At 39.3% G+C, this 15,912-nt stretch overlaps 1 protein-coding gene across 1 annotated transcript in view; it reads left to right on the forward strand.

Annotated features, from left to right (window-relative positions):
• Window positions 1-15,912, forward strand: part of CDH8 (cadherin 8) — a 310,258-nt gene that overhangs the window by 261,819 nt on the left and 32,527 nt on the right. Inside the window, exon 9 of the mRNA XM_008139872.3 lies at window positions 9,220-9,337. Coding sequence (XP_008138094.1) covers window positions 9,220-9,337 — 118 coding nt within the window. The remainder of the gene's footprint in view (window positions 1-9,219; window positions 9,338-15,912) is intronic.

The raw sequence follows: 15,912 nt of genomic DNA on the forward strand, positions 1-15,912 counted from the left end.
TTATCCCTGAGAGGTTGGCGTGGCCATCACATGTCCCAGATGTGGGAGCTGAGGTTAGCAAAGAGAAAGGCTCTCCCCTAAGGCCATGGAACATGGCAGAAATGGGTTTCAAAGTCTGTTCTTGAAGGTGCCCAGGTCCCGGCACTTTCTCCCGTCTCACACTGCTTCCCAAGGGAACAGATTTTGAAATTCCATTGCCTGCGTCAGAAAAATAGTAATGAGAATGAGATTCTGACCCAGAGTGAGTATTTTCGAAAGAAAACAAAAATCAACTCCTGTGATCGATAACGCTTTATTCAAAAGCAGTCCATGAAAACTTAAGTGAAAATAAATAAAGCTTAATAAGAAAAGTTAAGATAATTATCTCTTGCTAAACACCAGCAATGAATGAGTTTGCTACTTCATTTATTTATTTTTCAGTTCTTGTTGGTCTTTAATAAATGCAAAACAATGAAATGCAATTACGGCATTTTATCGCCATCATGAAACAGTAAATAGAGGGGAAGTAATTTTAACTTCCCTGCCAGCAGGCACCTTTCAGGATCTGTCTGCATACACAAGAGGGAGACAGGGTTGGTTTTACAGCGGATGAAATTGATGGCCTCGACCAAATGCATAAAGCACTATTTTCATTTTATTTTGGCAGGAGTAAGGAGATGGTAAATTAGTGGAATGCATAAAGCAATATTTGAGGAAATCATTTGTAACAAAGCATATTTCAAGAGAGCCATTAGTGGAAGTGTGACTTTTCGAGCACAACTTTGACAGAAGGAAAAGCATAACTTTAAAAAATATCGTGGAAAATTTGACACTAGAACCATCTAAGTGTGAGTCACAGCTCTACCATTTACTTGTTTCTTATCTTTGGGCCTCAGTCTCTCTTAGATTAAACTCTCATGTGATAAGGGTATCTCATGTTGTAGGTGCTCGATGAATAATTGTTCTAATTAGTAGTATTTATTTCAACTAGTCTCATAGTCTAAAAGCAAAATATATTTTAGTAGTATTGTATTTGTTGGCCTTTTTGTCTCTTTGTTTCATTATTTATTTTTATTGAATTTATTGGGATGACATTGGCTAATAAAATTTTTATAGGTTTCATGTGTACAATTCTATAATACATCATCTGTATATTGTATTGTGTGTTCACCACCCCAAGTCAAATCTCCTTCCATCACCATTTATCCCCCCTTTATCCTCTCCTACTGCCCCACACCTCCTTGCTCTGGTAGCAACCATACTGTTGTCTGTGTCCATGAGTCTTTCCTTATTTTTCCTTTGCTTACTTTATTAGTATTGTATTTGTTGTTTTTATTTTTCTTGTTGTTATATCTTCATGAGCTTTGATTTGGAGCGAAACACATTAAATAATCTCTAAGTGGATTAATATAACAGGACAATCTAGTGCCCTATCTTGGAATAACTCCTCTTCGGTCAAACATTTTCTTAGAGAATGTTTCTTGTAAAGCATTTGCAAGTGATTTATTTGTCAGGGGTGAGGGAAAGGGCCCTACTTAATTCCTCCACATATGAATGGGTGAGTTAATAGAATTATTATTTTTTAAATCCACTAGAATCAACTTGTAGGGACACACACCATCTATATCTTTTTGAGGTCACACTTGCAGCTTTTGTCTGTGGTAGTTGAACATCTTGTGTGAGTCTAAATGCCACATGTTTTACTCCGGCCCCTAACCTAGATGAGATCGGTGACCACAGAAAATGGTGCAAAGGATTATTTTAAATTTGGGGGCTGTTACAGATTGATGTATTCCTCTCGTTTTATTGTCAACCTACAAATTACTGAAGAAGGATGTAGGATGGGAGCGAGGTGGGCACATGTGTATGCTTGTTTGTTTCCACTTGGTCATGGAAGCCATGCTGATGAGCATGCCTTTTGGAAGAAAGTAGAATTGACACTAGATTGTGGAAGCTTTTATGCTTGCTGCTAGTGACATACATTGGGTAAGATCTGGTACCAAGTGGAGCTGACATGTTATTTGAATGACAGAGAAGCAAAAAGAAAGTGTGATAACCAACATGCCATCTAGACACAGCACCTTCCCAAGGTCTTTACAAGGTCTTCCAGGCTTTTATGACTCAGATGGAGTTTTAGATGATAGTGTTTCTTTTTAAAAAAATATATTTTTATTGATTTCAGAGAGGAAGAGAAAGGGAGAGAGAGACAGAAATAACAATGATGGGAGAGAATCATTGATCAGCTGCATCCTGCACGCCCTCTACTGGGTATCGAACCCGCAACCCAAGCATATGCCTTGACCTGGAATCAAAACATGACCTCTTGGTTCATAGGTTGATACACAACCACTGAGCCACACGGGCGGGGCGTTGATAGTGTTTCCTAAATTGAGTGCCTGAGAAACACTTGTAGGGTATAGAATGTCAATATATGTTGTGATACGGGGTGTGTGTTAGTGCATGTGTGTGTGTGTTTGACCTAATAAGTTTGGGAAACACTGTGTTAAACAAAAATAATTTCTATTATCTTTGTTGGTTTTGTTTAACTGTAAGATTCCCTTGCATTTATAAGTACATAAGAGTCACCAAAGGACTATATGGTATTTGGCATCTAGCAAACAGATCTGATTATAAAATCTTTCAAATTTCCTTCAGAGAAAACTATAGAACTAGTGGTAAACGGAACTCAGTTGGGAAAATCCTGCTCCAGGAAAGTAAACAACAGGATACAGTTTCAGTGGAGGAAGTGATGTTTATAATGTACAGGAGGCATCATGAAATATTGCTGCGAGGTAACAGAGTAGAAGATAGAAGATAAGAGTGAAAAGGCAGTTGAGACTTCAAAGCTGTGTTAATAACTGTGGGCTTTATCCTACTAATGAGGTTTTCAAAGCAAAGCGAGTGGTAGAGTGATTTAGAAAAAAAAATGATCATTTCAGAGGTGTACACAATACACATAAAACATTCAGGGTCCAGCAAAATGAAATCCAGGCAGGAGGAACTGGAAAATCCAAATGTTGTACAAACACGTTTTCCAGGAGCCCTTTCTCTGTATCATTTTACCTCAACTTAGTTTTAGTAAAGGGAAGGGGAGTGAAAAGAGACTGAAATTGCAGCGAATGTTGGAAGGGCTACAGTGAGTTTCTGCAAGAAAGGCCCGGGTGTACCCCATGGGACTGGGGACTTCACTGCATGTTTAAAAGACCCACATACAGTCTCATCTCCATTCATTCCCCTGCTGTGTTTCTCTAGCCAGACCTCTCAGGTACATGCTCTGAATGGCCATCTAATGCTTTGTAAAGGCAAGGAATTTGTTCATGCAGAAAAAATGGAACACGGGGAAACACTTGGGGTAGAAAAATGAAAGTCTTGGTAAAGACTGGACTACCATGCAAATTATTTTTTAAAAATATCCAGGACCTCTCTATTTAATGGATATGAATGGTGCTAATATGCACTATATTATACAGTGTTGAAATAATTGAGAATAATTGGGCTATTGTGTGAATTTTAGTATAATTTCTCACATTCCCATTATTTTCTCCTTTTTGTAAATTTACTATCAGTATTATAACTGCTTTGTATGCATAATGGAATGCATGGCTCAGTGGCTGAGCATTGACCTCTGAACCAGGAGGTCATGGTTCAATTCCCTGTCAGGGGACTCGATCCCCAGTAGGGGGTGGGCAGGAGGCAGCCTGTCATTGATTCTCTGTCATCATTGATGTTTCTATCTCTCCTTCTCCCTTCCTTTATGAAATAAAAAGAAAAAGAAAAAGAAATAGAAGTGAGCATTTCAGGAAAGTTCATATTGATAATCAGAAATAGGTAGGCAATGATCAGCAGAAGAAGCAGTAGAAAACCAAAAATCACTACTGTCTGTTCTGCAGCACCTTTGACTTCCTCTTCTCTCCGTCACCCCCTTCCCACCACCTTCCAGTTCACTACAGAAAAATCTCCTAAGAAAGAGAAAGTTAAGTTTTACCTAAGAAAGTGACTGTTGCCCTAGCCCAGTGGTCGGTAAACCGCAGCTCGCGAGCCACATGCAGCTCTTTGGCCCCTTGAGTGTGGCTCTTCCACAAAATACCACGGCCTGGGCGAGTCTATTTTGAAGAAGTGGCGTTAGAAGAAGTTTAAGTTTAAAAAATTTGGCTCTCAAAAGAAATTTCAACTGTTGTACTGTTGATATTTGGCTCTGTTGACTAATGAGTTTGCCAACCACTGCACTAGCTGATTTGCTCAGTGGATAGAGTGTCAGCCTTTGAAGCAAAGGGTCCAGGGTTCAATTCTGGGCAGGTACCTTAGTTATAGGGCCCTGGTCTAGGCACATGTGCATTAAGGAGGCAACCAATCCATGTGTTTCTCTCACATCAATGTTTCTCTCTGTATTTCCCTCTCTCTTCTACTCTCCTTAAAAATAAATAAATAAATAAAAAATAAAAATAAATAAATAAAATAAAAATCAATGGAAAAATAGCCAGACACTTTTGCAATAGCAGAGAGGGAGAAACAAACAAAACAAAATAGGAACTCATCACCTCAGAACAAAAATCAATGAATAATATAGACAGGAACTGATAGGAGATATTCTAATAGATCCCATGATAGTTTTTTTGGTTGTTAACAGATCAAATAATCAGAAATGTATTTGTTTGCTGACTACTTGCCTTTTAAAAAGTTACTGACAGTAATGGCCTACAGCTATTAATATTTTGTAATATATTTTTATTGATTTCAGAGAAGAAGGGAGAAGGAGCGATAGATAGAAACATCAATGATGAGAGAGAATCATTAATTGGCTGCCTCCTGCATGCCCCACACTGGGGATGGAGCCCAAAACCCAGCACGTGCCCTGACCAGGAATAGAACCAAGATCTACTGGTTCATAGGTCAATGCTCAACCACTGAGCCACTCTGACCACTATTAAATATTTTTGAGTAAATATAAAATAGTCTAAAATAATGTTTAATAAATTCTGCTAATAAGTATCTAACTTAGGTGTAGTGTTATTGATAAACAATAAATAGTTTTTTTGAAAACAGAGTCTGAATTATGATATGGCCCCACGATGCTCATTGTTTTCTGTGTCATGCCTTCGAAAGGTTATTTCAAATCACTAGTCTCAAGACAAACAGAGCTGTCTTGCTGCCATAGAAACCCAAGCAGGGCCCTGGAAATTATTTCCTTTTCCCAACATCCACGTATACTTAGGTTTTCTGATAGAGAGGTATATGAGCTTTCAGCTTCCTTTTAAATTATTCCACAACAAGTTACTAAACATTAGACTTTTCAATTGTATTCTAACATTATTGGTGGAAAGGAAAATATTTTAACTACACGCTTTACATGTACTCTAAAAAACCTGTGTACTCTCCAGAATTGTTTTTGTCATTTTCATGAAATACCTGTCCAATTATTTAAAAATTAATTGATGTCATAGTAGCTCTCCGTGGGAAATGTGTGCGGCCTTCCTTTGCCTTCTCTTCTGTGTGTCTGTAAAAAAATCTTGTGTGGAGGGACACTTCCTTGCATAAACCTGTTCTTTTTCTTCTATTGATTAAAGCTAAGTGTATTCAGATGTTCTTACATCAATGAAAATTTCGGCCTTTTTAAGATGGGCACCTAATGCATTTTAATGGCAGAAAGTCCTTCAAGTGATCTACCAGGCGTCTACTCTGAGATAAAATGACCAGACAGTGGCCATCTGCATGAAAATAAAACGAGGTGTCAAAAATGGTTCCAGCCAAAGAGTTAGCCATTTCCAGTTCACAGGCTATTCGGAAGTTGATTTACAGATTTACCGTTTCATCCCTTTTTCCACAGCACATTATGCACTGAGCGTGGTGTGAGGTTGACAATGCAAAGGCTCCTAATGAATAATAATGTGGGCGCTCTCAACACCAACCCCCTCCCTGGGCTCAAAACAGTTCTCAGACCTACGCATGCAGCAGAAGCACAGTCCTAGAAGACTCTCTAGGATGCAGACTTCTAGACCCCGCCCTGACACTTTGTGGTTGAGTAGGCTTAAAAAGGGTGCACGCCTAACAGAGTTCTTGGCTTAAATAAATGGTGGGAAAAACATGTCCATTGCAGGTGTAATGTTTGCACCAAACTTCTGAGATGTGGTATAACAGGCAATTATGCTCCTTTATTTGAGGTAAGCTGAATTATTATGTTTTTTATTGTTTGGGTAGTGGTGGCTTAATCAAATAACTTCTGTAGCTGCACTAGACAGCATGTACGAGTCTTTTTCATGTAGATTACTTAGAAACATTAAGAAAGTTATTGTCTATAGCAGCTCTACCTTCTAAATATACTATTAGAATGCATTTAGTTATGAATGATTTCCACCACAGATTTTCAAGAAATCTTCTATTTGCTTTTATTCTTTTTTTAAAAAAAGATTTTTATAGAGAGAAGGGAGCGGGGGTGTAGGGAGGGAGAGAGAGAAACATTGATGAGAGCGGAACATCAATCGACTGCCTCCTACATGCCCCTTACCAGGGATTGAGCCCTCAACCCAGGCATGTGTCCTGACTGGGACTCAAACCAGCAACCTTTTAGTGCCTGGGATGACACCCAACCAACTGAGCCACACCAGCCAGGGCTATTTGCCTTTATTCTTCACATGTGCTCAACATGCTTCAGGAGTTACTTCTTCAGAAGGTGCAGCCAGGTATAGAAGTCCTTTGGAAGCAAAATTGGGTAAATGGATGCCACACCTGCTCACCAGTAACTCCTTCCTGCTCTGTTGCCTAAAAGAAGGCTCTTATCACATTCTCCTGATCAATATTTATATATGCAGGCTGTCCACAAAAGAGTTACCTGTGGCCCTAACCGGTTTGGCTCAGTGGATAAAGCGTCGGCCTGTGGACTGAAAGGTCCCGGGTTCGATTCCGGTCAAGGGCATGTACCTTGGTTGCAGTCACAGACCCAGTAGGGGGTGTGCAGGAGGCAGCTGATCGATGTTTCTCTCTCATCGATGTTTCTAACTCTCTATCCCTCTCCCTTTCTCTCTGTAAAAAATCAATTAAAAAAAAAAAGATTTACCTGTGTTTCACAGCTTCTCCCCTGGTACCTTTTATTCTTTCATTTTGATTAAAGTGGAATCCCAGGGCATGTCTCCATACATGTCAATGTGCTAGGCCAGTGGTCGGCAAACTCATTAGTCAACAGAGCCAAATATCAACAGTACAACGATGGAAATTTCTTTTGAGAGCCAAATTTTTTAAACTTAAACTTCTTCTAACGCCACTTCTTCAAAATAGACTCACCCAGGCCGTGGTATTTTGTGGAAGAGCCACACTCAAGGGGCCAAAGAGCCGCATGTGGCTCGCGAGCCGCAGTTTGCCGACCACGGTGCTAGGCGATTATATATAGCAGACATATGGCATTTCCATCTAATCCGATGAGGTCGGGGACCTCCTTAGATAAGACTTATCAAGGTGCTATGCCATTAAAAAACCAATAATGACCCTAAAGTCAAAAACAATAATAATGATGGTGACTAATTTTCATTGAGCATCTGACGTGAATTTACATCAGTAATCAAAGCAACCCTAGGAGATTTTTCATTTAGGGATGCAGGGAAACTGAGTCTCAGAGTTCAGTGTCAGGCAACGAGCAAAGGGCGAAATTATGACTTCTATCAAGATGGCTTTATTTCAGAGTCTACCACCTTAATGACTACGTCTCGTTCTTAACCATGAGTTAGGTCTTGGGCTACTTTTTGTTGTGTTGTGACTCGAGCTAAGTACAATTTTAAGACATTTCATGAGGTCCTTAACAGAAGTAAAACATCTACCAAATCAGATGTTCCATTTTAATAATGGAGAAGTAGAATAGAGAGGTTATTTCACTTATGCCTCAAATAACCGTACTGCATTGCTTTTCGCATAGCATGTACCGGATACAATGCAACTCTCCACAGCTGCTAAGAGCGATCTGAAAGTGTGCTTCTCGCATTGTCTAGATGACAAGTTCCAAGGCAACGATGTCGCCTTCTTAAAAAGAAGCCATCCATTTTGTTTCCTCGTTAGTGAAATTGGCAGATTGAATGGGGTGTAATTGTTCTAACAAACATAACATCTTAGGCATCATCATTGCAGTCTCTAAACTTCATCCACGTGAGAACATTTCCCTGTTAAATTTTGGATGGCGAATCTGATATCACCTTGACAGTCATGCTTCACAGTCATCCCTTGTAGAAACGGTGTTGTAGTTATTCCTCATGAAGCATAAGCTATCATTAGTTTTCTACAGTAGCGTTTGCCCAGGGTTTCCGATCGAAGTGATTAATATCACAGAACCATAAATGAGAATTATTAAGCTAATTCTCTGACATCCCAAGAAATAACTTCGCCCTAAGTTAATGCAGCTTTGCAAATGCAATAAGCACATTAAAGCAGCACCCGAGTACGCGTATCTATGCAAACAGTTCTCTGTGCAGTGGTAATTCTTCTAATCCCTGTAATTTATTCATCTCAGGATACACTCCCAAGCGTTGTTTGCATGTCTTATCCACTCGCTTTAAAAACAGTATTCATTGTTGGGTGGGAACAGATGCAAGTCTTCAGAAAGCTTTGTTGCAATGACATTTGTGCCAAGGAACATTCTAGCTGGCAAACACATGCAACCTGACGAGGAATATTCAAGAAGAGTTGTGAGGATTCAAGATTTAAGTCCTCAGAAGGAAGGTAGGGGAGGGTGGGGGTAAGGGGGAGAGATCAACCAAAGGACTTGTATGCATGCATATAAGCCTAACCAATGGATACAGACAACAGGGAGGTGAGGGCATGAGTGAGGGGGTAGGGAGTAGGGGGGGGGGGGATAAGGACACATATGTAATACCTTAATCAATAAAGAAATTTAAAAAAAAAGATTTAAGTCCTTTACCTCCAAGACCGTCATCTCAAAGGCCACATTACAATCACTGTGACAATTCCAAATCTCATTCTAGATGCCTGTATATACTCAAATTGGAAAGAAACATATAATTGCTCAGTGGAAATTTGCAAATACCCTTAAATATGCTATTTCAAGCCCCAGACACCCAATGGACACAAAAGTAATGACCTCAATTTTCATCAACTCATCAAAGCTGAGGTTTTAAAGTGATGAGTGTTTCTCCTTATTCTTGGCACAAGCCATCCATGACCATTTAGAAAATTGAAAAAGATTAAAGGCGGTTCAAACCACCGATGTCATCAGAAATGCTGACGTCAACTTTTATGTTTCAGGTCATTCAAACGGTGAGTGCCATGGACAAAGATGATCCCAAAAACGGACATTATTTCTTATACAGTCTTCTTCCAGAAATGGTCAACAATCCGAATTTTACCATCAAGAAAAATGAAGGTAAATATATTAGCATTGAGAAAGGGGGTGCCATATAACTTGGAAAATAAGATGTGAGTTCATAATATGACTGAATATATCAATACAGTAATTTTTGTTCATTCATGAGCAGTCAAAATCCAGCTTATTAGCCTAATGGCATGGTAATTACATCACTTCCTCTTTCCAATATTGAAACAGTAGATAAGCAAATTGTTAATGTGCATGTTAATTTCATCCCAGCGTATACCTCAATCGCTTTCTTTTTGAAAATGGACTGTAAGGTTTAACCCTTATGACAGTTCCAGGAATTTTGAGATACTGACATGACTGTTAGGAGAGGATCTGGCTTTTACTTTTCAGTTGTTAAGATGTAATTGTGACTGGATATACTCAAATCAGAAAGAAACATATCATTGTTTCTTACCAAGGCTTTAGGGAAAGCCTATTCTAATGGTGCCTGGTTTGTGGGTACACATTAGAGGCATTTATTTTAAACCTGTATACCAACGTTGATAATAGCAATTACAGCAGAAAATCCTGCTGGAACGACTCTCTTTATCAGTGTTATTTTGGAGCTAATATGACCCGATTTTATTTATAAGTCTTTCACTGACAGAGGGCATTTAATGGATAGGATGTCCCCCCAAAAATGTACACACACACTTTGAATAATTATAAAGACAGTGTTTGTTAAAATGCATTTCATTTTCAAAATTGAGCTATCAGCTGTTAAAATGTGTATACATTTTGGAGGGACACTTCATGTGTCATTAGCTGCTGAGAACCAAGTTTGGATTAAGTGTTTCCCTTAATGATTGCCTATTACATATAAAGGTCATAGGTCATTATAAAAAGTCTCTCCGAGGGAAAGAGGTTTGGGGGATGGGGTGGAAAAGGTGAAGGGATTGAGAAGTACAGACTGGCAGTTACCAAACACGCATGGGGATGTGAAGTACAGCATAGGGAATATAATCAATAATATTGTCGTAACTGTGTATGGTGCCAGGTGGGTACTGGGAAAAAAAAAAAAAGTCTATGTTATCTGTACATTTTTGTTGCCCTAGCCGCTGTCTATTTAACAAGGATTTTTTTTAACTGCTTCTTTTGGCTCGGATGTGTTTAAGTCTAAATTTCAGTTCTTATAGGATGATTAACAAAATAAATGTATTGTCTCAGGCTGTCTTCTGGCTTAACGATAGGCAATTGTTTAGATTTATGAATGGTCTGTATAAAAGCTATGCTCAATCAGAAGAGTAAAATTTGGTTCATTGCAATCGTTTGGATTATCTGCTATGTCCTGTTTCAAGGAGGTAGTGAATGTTGATACTACTTCCTTTATGGAAGAAAATAACATTTTAGGCTCTTGTTAAATATAGTATGGCCTTACTTTTTAACATAATGCTACGTAGTTCATTGGGCATGCTTTGATAAATGTGGATGCATCACAGAAAAGGAAATGAGGAAGTCATTATAGAGATATTACTCATTTATCTGGCTTCCAGGATTCTAAACTCTACAGAGACAAAATCCTGCTTTCTCCTCAGTCACAGAGCACTCATTTGTTAGACTACACTCATTAAGAACTCTAGTCCAAGTACATCGCCTTCGTTTTTTAGTTAATACTGCCAAGACTTCTTTTTTCTGGAAGCCACGTAAATATGGCTAACGTGAAAATCCCCTCAGAAATTTCAAACTGAGCTGGAAGTCCATGCCCAAATGCCCATGCTTACTTTGTTTTGTTTTGTTTTGTTTTTGTTAATCCTTACCCGAGGATGTTGTTTCCATTGATTTATTTTTATTTTTAATCTTTATTGTTGAAAGTATTACATATGTCTCTCTTTCCCCCCCACTGATCCCTTATAACCCACCCCACCCCCCATACCAGGCCTTCACCACCCTATTATCTGTGTCCATGCGTTATGCATATATGCATACAAGTTCATTGGTTGATCTCTTCCCACCCACCCTTCCCTGCTTTCCCTCTGAGCTTCAGCAGTCTGTTCCATTGATTTTTAGAGAAGGTGGGAGGGAGAGAGGGAGAGAGGGAGGGAAGGAGGGAGGGAGACAGAGAGAGAAACATCAATGTGAGAGAGACACAGATTCCTTACCTCCTGCACTCACCCCGGACCAATCTGGGAATTGAGCCTGCAACTGAGGCATGTGGCCTTAACCAAAATCCAACCTGGGACCCTTCAGTCCAAGGGCTGACTCTCTAACCACTTAGAAAACCAGCTAGAGCTCCATACTTACTTTGATTGTGAGCTAATAGGTACCAGCCATTAATTTTGCATAGAAAATGTCCTACATTTAAAAATTCCCTGTGAAGAATTTTGTTGTTGTTTTTTTCCAGCTCAAAGGTTCTGAGTTTCTGGAGTTTTCTGTGCTTCCTGTAGTTTCAAGATATGCCCATTATAGGTAGGGCCCATGGAAGGCACTAAATAGATATTTGAATGGATGAGAGGTTGTTATTGGGTGTCAGTGAAAGCCTAGTTTTGTACTGTATTCATTAATCCCTAAACCCGTGGTCGGCAAACTGCGGCTCACGAGCCACATGCTGCTCTTTGGCCCCTTGAGTGTGGCTCTTCCACAAAATACCACGGCCTGGGTGAGTCTATTTTGACAAAGTGGCGTTAGAAGAAGTTTAAGTTAAAAAAATTTGGCTCTCAAAAGAAATTTCAATCGTTGTACTGTTGATATTTGGCTCTGTTGACTAATGAGTTTGCCAACCACTGCCCTAAACCTTTGAAAGAGGACATCTCAGCCCTACCTTGAATGAATGTCATATTGTTTTCGCTAATTTTTTGAACTAGTAAAAGTAAAAGATTTTACACTTAGAAACCCATATTTTAGCTCCATCAGACATTTCAACAAACCCTGTAATAGAATATTTAAAGTCATATGGATTATCTGTTTCATTTTGGAACTAGAAAATAGAAGCTACAGGTGTGGTGTGTGTGTGTGTGTGTGTGTGTGTGTGTGTGTGTGTGAAATAATTGGGGGGGGAAGATATCAGGTACTGCAAAATTACTCAGGACAGAAAGAACACTCTTTGTGCCACGATTGTGTTTTTTAAATTATGTGTTTATTTATTTTGCAAAGAATGGCCATGTAAGTTATTATTTCAACTGGGACATTTTTTTTAAGTGAAAGGGGTTGCTATTTGCATTTATATTGATGCCTGTAAAAACCATAAACCAGGACTATCTTGTGGAAAGCAGGACATATGTTCACTGCGATTATGGATTTAGGATCCAAATATTCAACATCTCCATAGAATAAGCTCTGAACCCATAGGTCTCTGGAATATCTCCCTTTTCCTGTACTAGAAATTCATGAGTTTACCTCCATAGACCACTCTTCTTGGTATCTGAAGAGTTACTGTGAAATAGAAAAGCATTCCGTCTCTTCTTAACATGTAGAAACAAAGTAATAGAAAGAAATTGTCAGATTTAAAATGTTGGAGACACATAGCTAAATAGATAGATAGCTTGTGAACCTGTTACTCATTCCTTGTTATTAATGATGGGAGAACACACACACACACACACACACACACAACACACACACACAAAATCAACCATAAGCCTAAATAATAGACATTATTTATGTTAAAACTATGGCATATTTTCTGTTTAAAACATGGCAGGAATCAAATGGTATAATATGGTGAGAATTATTTTCTTTTTACGATGGACTTTAAAATGATCAATAGCTGATGTTTCTCTATTGAGCATATCATAATTTACAAGACCCTTCCCACTTGATGAAGGTTAAGATTTTGAGATAGTCAAAGTATTCAAATTCATCATTGATGGGTGGATGGCCCCCCTTTTAAATGAGATCTTTAAAAGAAATGGCTGCAGTACTTGGAATTTTCTAAGAAACTCACAGCTGTGTCTTTCAACTTGAAGTCACTATGATCTCCTTCTCTCATCTAGATTGGTCCTACTGCAATTTTCAGCCGACTAATTCAGAATCAAAGACGAAATGAGATAGAAATTAGCTGTCTCTTATCTCCTACACAGTTGAGTGATTTCACATAGAATTCTCTTTCTGAATATATGAGAATCATATATCTGCCAGAACAGGAAAGCAACCTTTAATAGGAATAAAGGTGAAAGCAAAGATCAAAATGTGTTGAGTCATTTCTATTCCATGTACATACCAAACCATCATATCGCCTGAATTGTCTAAGTTATATGGCTCCGACATTAGTTTCTCCATTTTTCAGTTGGGGGTATTTATAAACAAAAGGAATTTTGCTGACCACATTTCAGTATTTGTTTCCATTCCAACCGTGAAAATGGAAGATAGTCAACAATTAAATATAACAAACGGGGAAGTTCCAGGTCCATTTACATTTTCCCAGGAATATCTTGCTGAAAATTTGAGGTCTGCAGAAACCTGATCTTATCCATCCTGCACATTGTAGGTAAAAGACTTGACTGGAATGGCCAGAAAGCAGTAGTGAAAGTAGATTGGCCAACTTCAAGATATATGTGTTTTAAGTATTTTTATCCTCTAGAAGCATCCCTTGTAAGAGCACTGACTACAGGCAAGTTATGTTAAGCCTCAGTTTCCTCATCTGTAATACCAGGATAACAATGCCCATCTGCCCCATAGGTATGCATGGGTATGCCTCTGCTGCCGTGTGCATACATAAGCCAGGGCTCAGACAGCCCTCAGCACAATGCCTGGCCCATAGAAAAGCACACATCAGTAAATGGGACACGGTGCTCATGATATGAAACCATTCATTCCTAGATTCCCAATCTATGGTCAATCTCCTCTAGTTTATTATCCTCAACCAGGTCTCTTTGCAGCTGTAACGCCATTGACGTTGGGATGCGATACAGTGATCCTGAAAGTGGGCTCACTGGTGATTGTGAAAACCCAGGTCCTCACTAGATTGCATTGCAAGAAATCTGCTTAGCGATGTGTTGCCGTCATAAGGGTTTCAGAATAGAAAGATAAAAGGAAAAACAAAAAAAGAGGAGGAGGAGAAGGTGGGGAAATAATGACAATATTTGCCAGTCACGGAAATAGCTGCAGTGTTTCTGGGTCTGATTGAATATGAAGGCTTTTTCTTTTTTTTTTTCTTTTTCTCCTTTGCCAAAATGAAGCTCCGCTTTCTTTACACCAGGGCTAACCCCCACTTCCAACTGTTAAGGTTACTTTCCATTCTAGCATATCAACCTTCCAACACACATACTCTGTGGGAATTCTTTTGCATAAGCTGAGAAATTAGACAGGTCTTTCTTTGCTCTTTTGAATAATGTCAACTTGTGTCAGAGTTCTCTTGTCACAAAACTAAAATTTGCTGCCTGGAAATGCAGGTGGGTTTCCCTGATCCCAAACCAGCCGGAGTTGGCCCCCTCCGTCCTCCATCTCTCTCGCTGAGTCCTCAGGCGTGCCTCTCCTGTGCTCAGCGTGCAAGGGTAGAGGCAGAGTCCCTCTCGTGTTCACCTGAAGCCAGCTGTGCCCCATCTGGGCTGACCTGAATCTGAAAGGGCCACCTTGGTAAGCCCCTTGTCCTCTCTCTGGCCACCTCGGACCTCCTTGAGTTCTCCCATCACTCAAGGTGCTTTGGAGCAAACAGAGGACTTGCTGAAAGAGCATCTCTTTCCCCCAGTGGCCTTTACAAAAGCCTCCATCCTTCAGCTAAGCAGATTCATTATTGCTGGGTTTCCCAGGCAACCATACCCAAGCAACAAGTGACAACTGTGTGCTTGCAGGCCTGTGATAATGAACACCTATGTATGTATGTTTCTAGTATGCTGACGCCGTCTACTCTGCTCACACGTGGGCTTTTTCACAACACCACACACAGCGCCAAACATTGACCAGAGACCTTTTTCATCTAAGGTGTCAGCACTTATGAATATGAAGCAGGGCGCTTGGGCTCAAGGTTGAATCATAAGAGGTAGTCCTCATTTGCTTGAAGCAGGAGATCCACCTGGGGTCCTGAATATGCAGAATAGCATTGTGCATCCGTGATCCAAAAAAGGTTTTGCTTCAGTAATTCATAATTTATTGTTTATGCTTCCAGCAATGTTCTGTTGATAAAAAGCCATTTATATTTCATTTTGTCATCTAAATTGTAATTAAGGACGATGTGCAAGCTAATAAAAATATATAACAGATCTTTACTTCCACTTCCCAAGTTGCCTATGACTATACAGTTTGGTCTAGAAAACTAGATTTTCTTTGCTTTTTGTAAAAGTCTTGCTATTTTGAATAGTTTCCATATCTGTCTTACTCTTTTTAAAGTGATAGTTCAAGAGTATCTTCAGAAATTAAGAATTTCCTTAACAGCCCAGATGGGTATGACTCAGTAGTTGAGCATCAATGTATGAACCAGGAGGTCATGATTCAATTCCTGGTCAGGTCACAGGCCCAATTGGCGGGCTCGATCCCCAGTAGGGGCTGTGCAGGAGGCAGCTGATCAATGATTCTCTTATCATTATGTTTCTATCTCTCTCTCCCTGAAATAAATAAAATATATATATATTTTTTAAAAATTTAAAAAGGTTGACTTGGGATGAATTAGAATGAATGATAAAAGCGAGCCCTGTGCAATAGAGGACTGCACG

Source organism: Eptesicus fuscus, chromosome 21 (assembly GCF_027574615.1).
Source record: "Eptesicus fuscus isolate TK198812 chromosome 21, DD_ASM_mEF_20220401, whole genome shotgun sequence".
Classification (NCBI taxonomy): domain Eukaryota; kingdom Metazoa; phylum Chordata; class Mammalia; order Chiroptera; family Vespertilionidae; genus Eptesicus; species Eptesicus fuscus.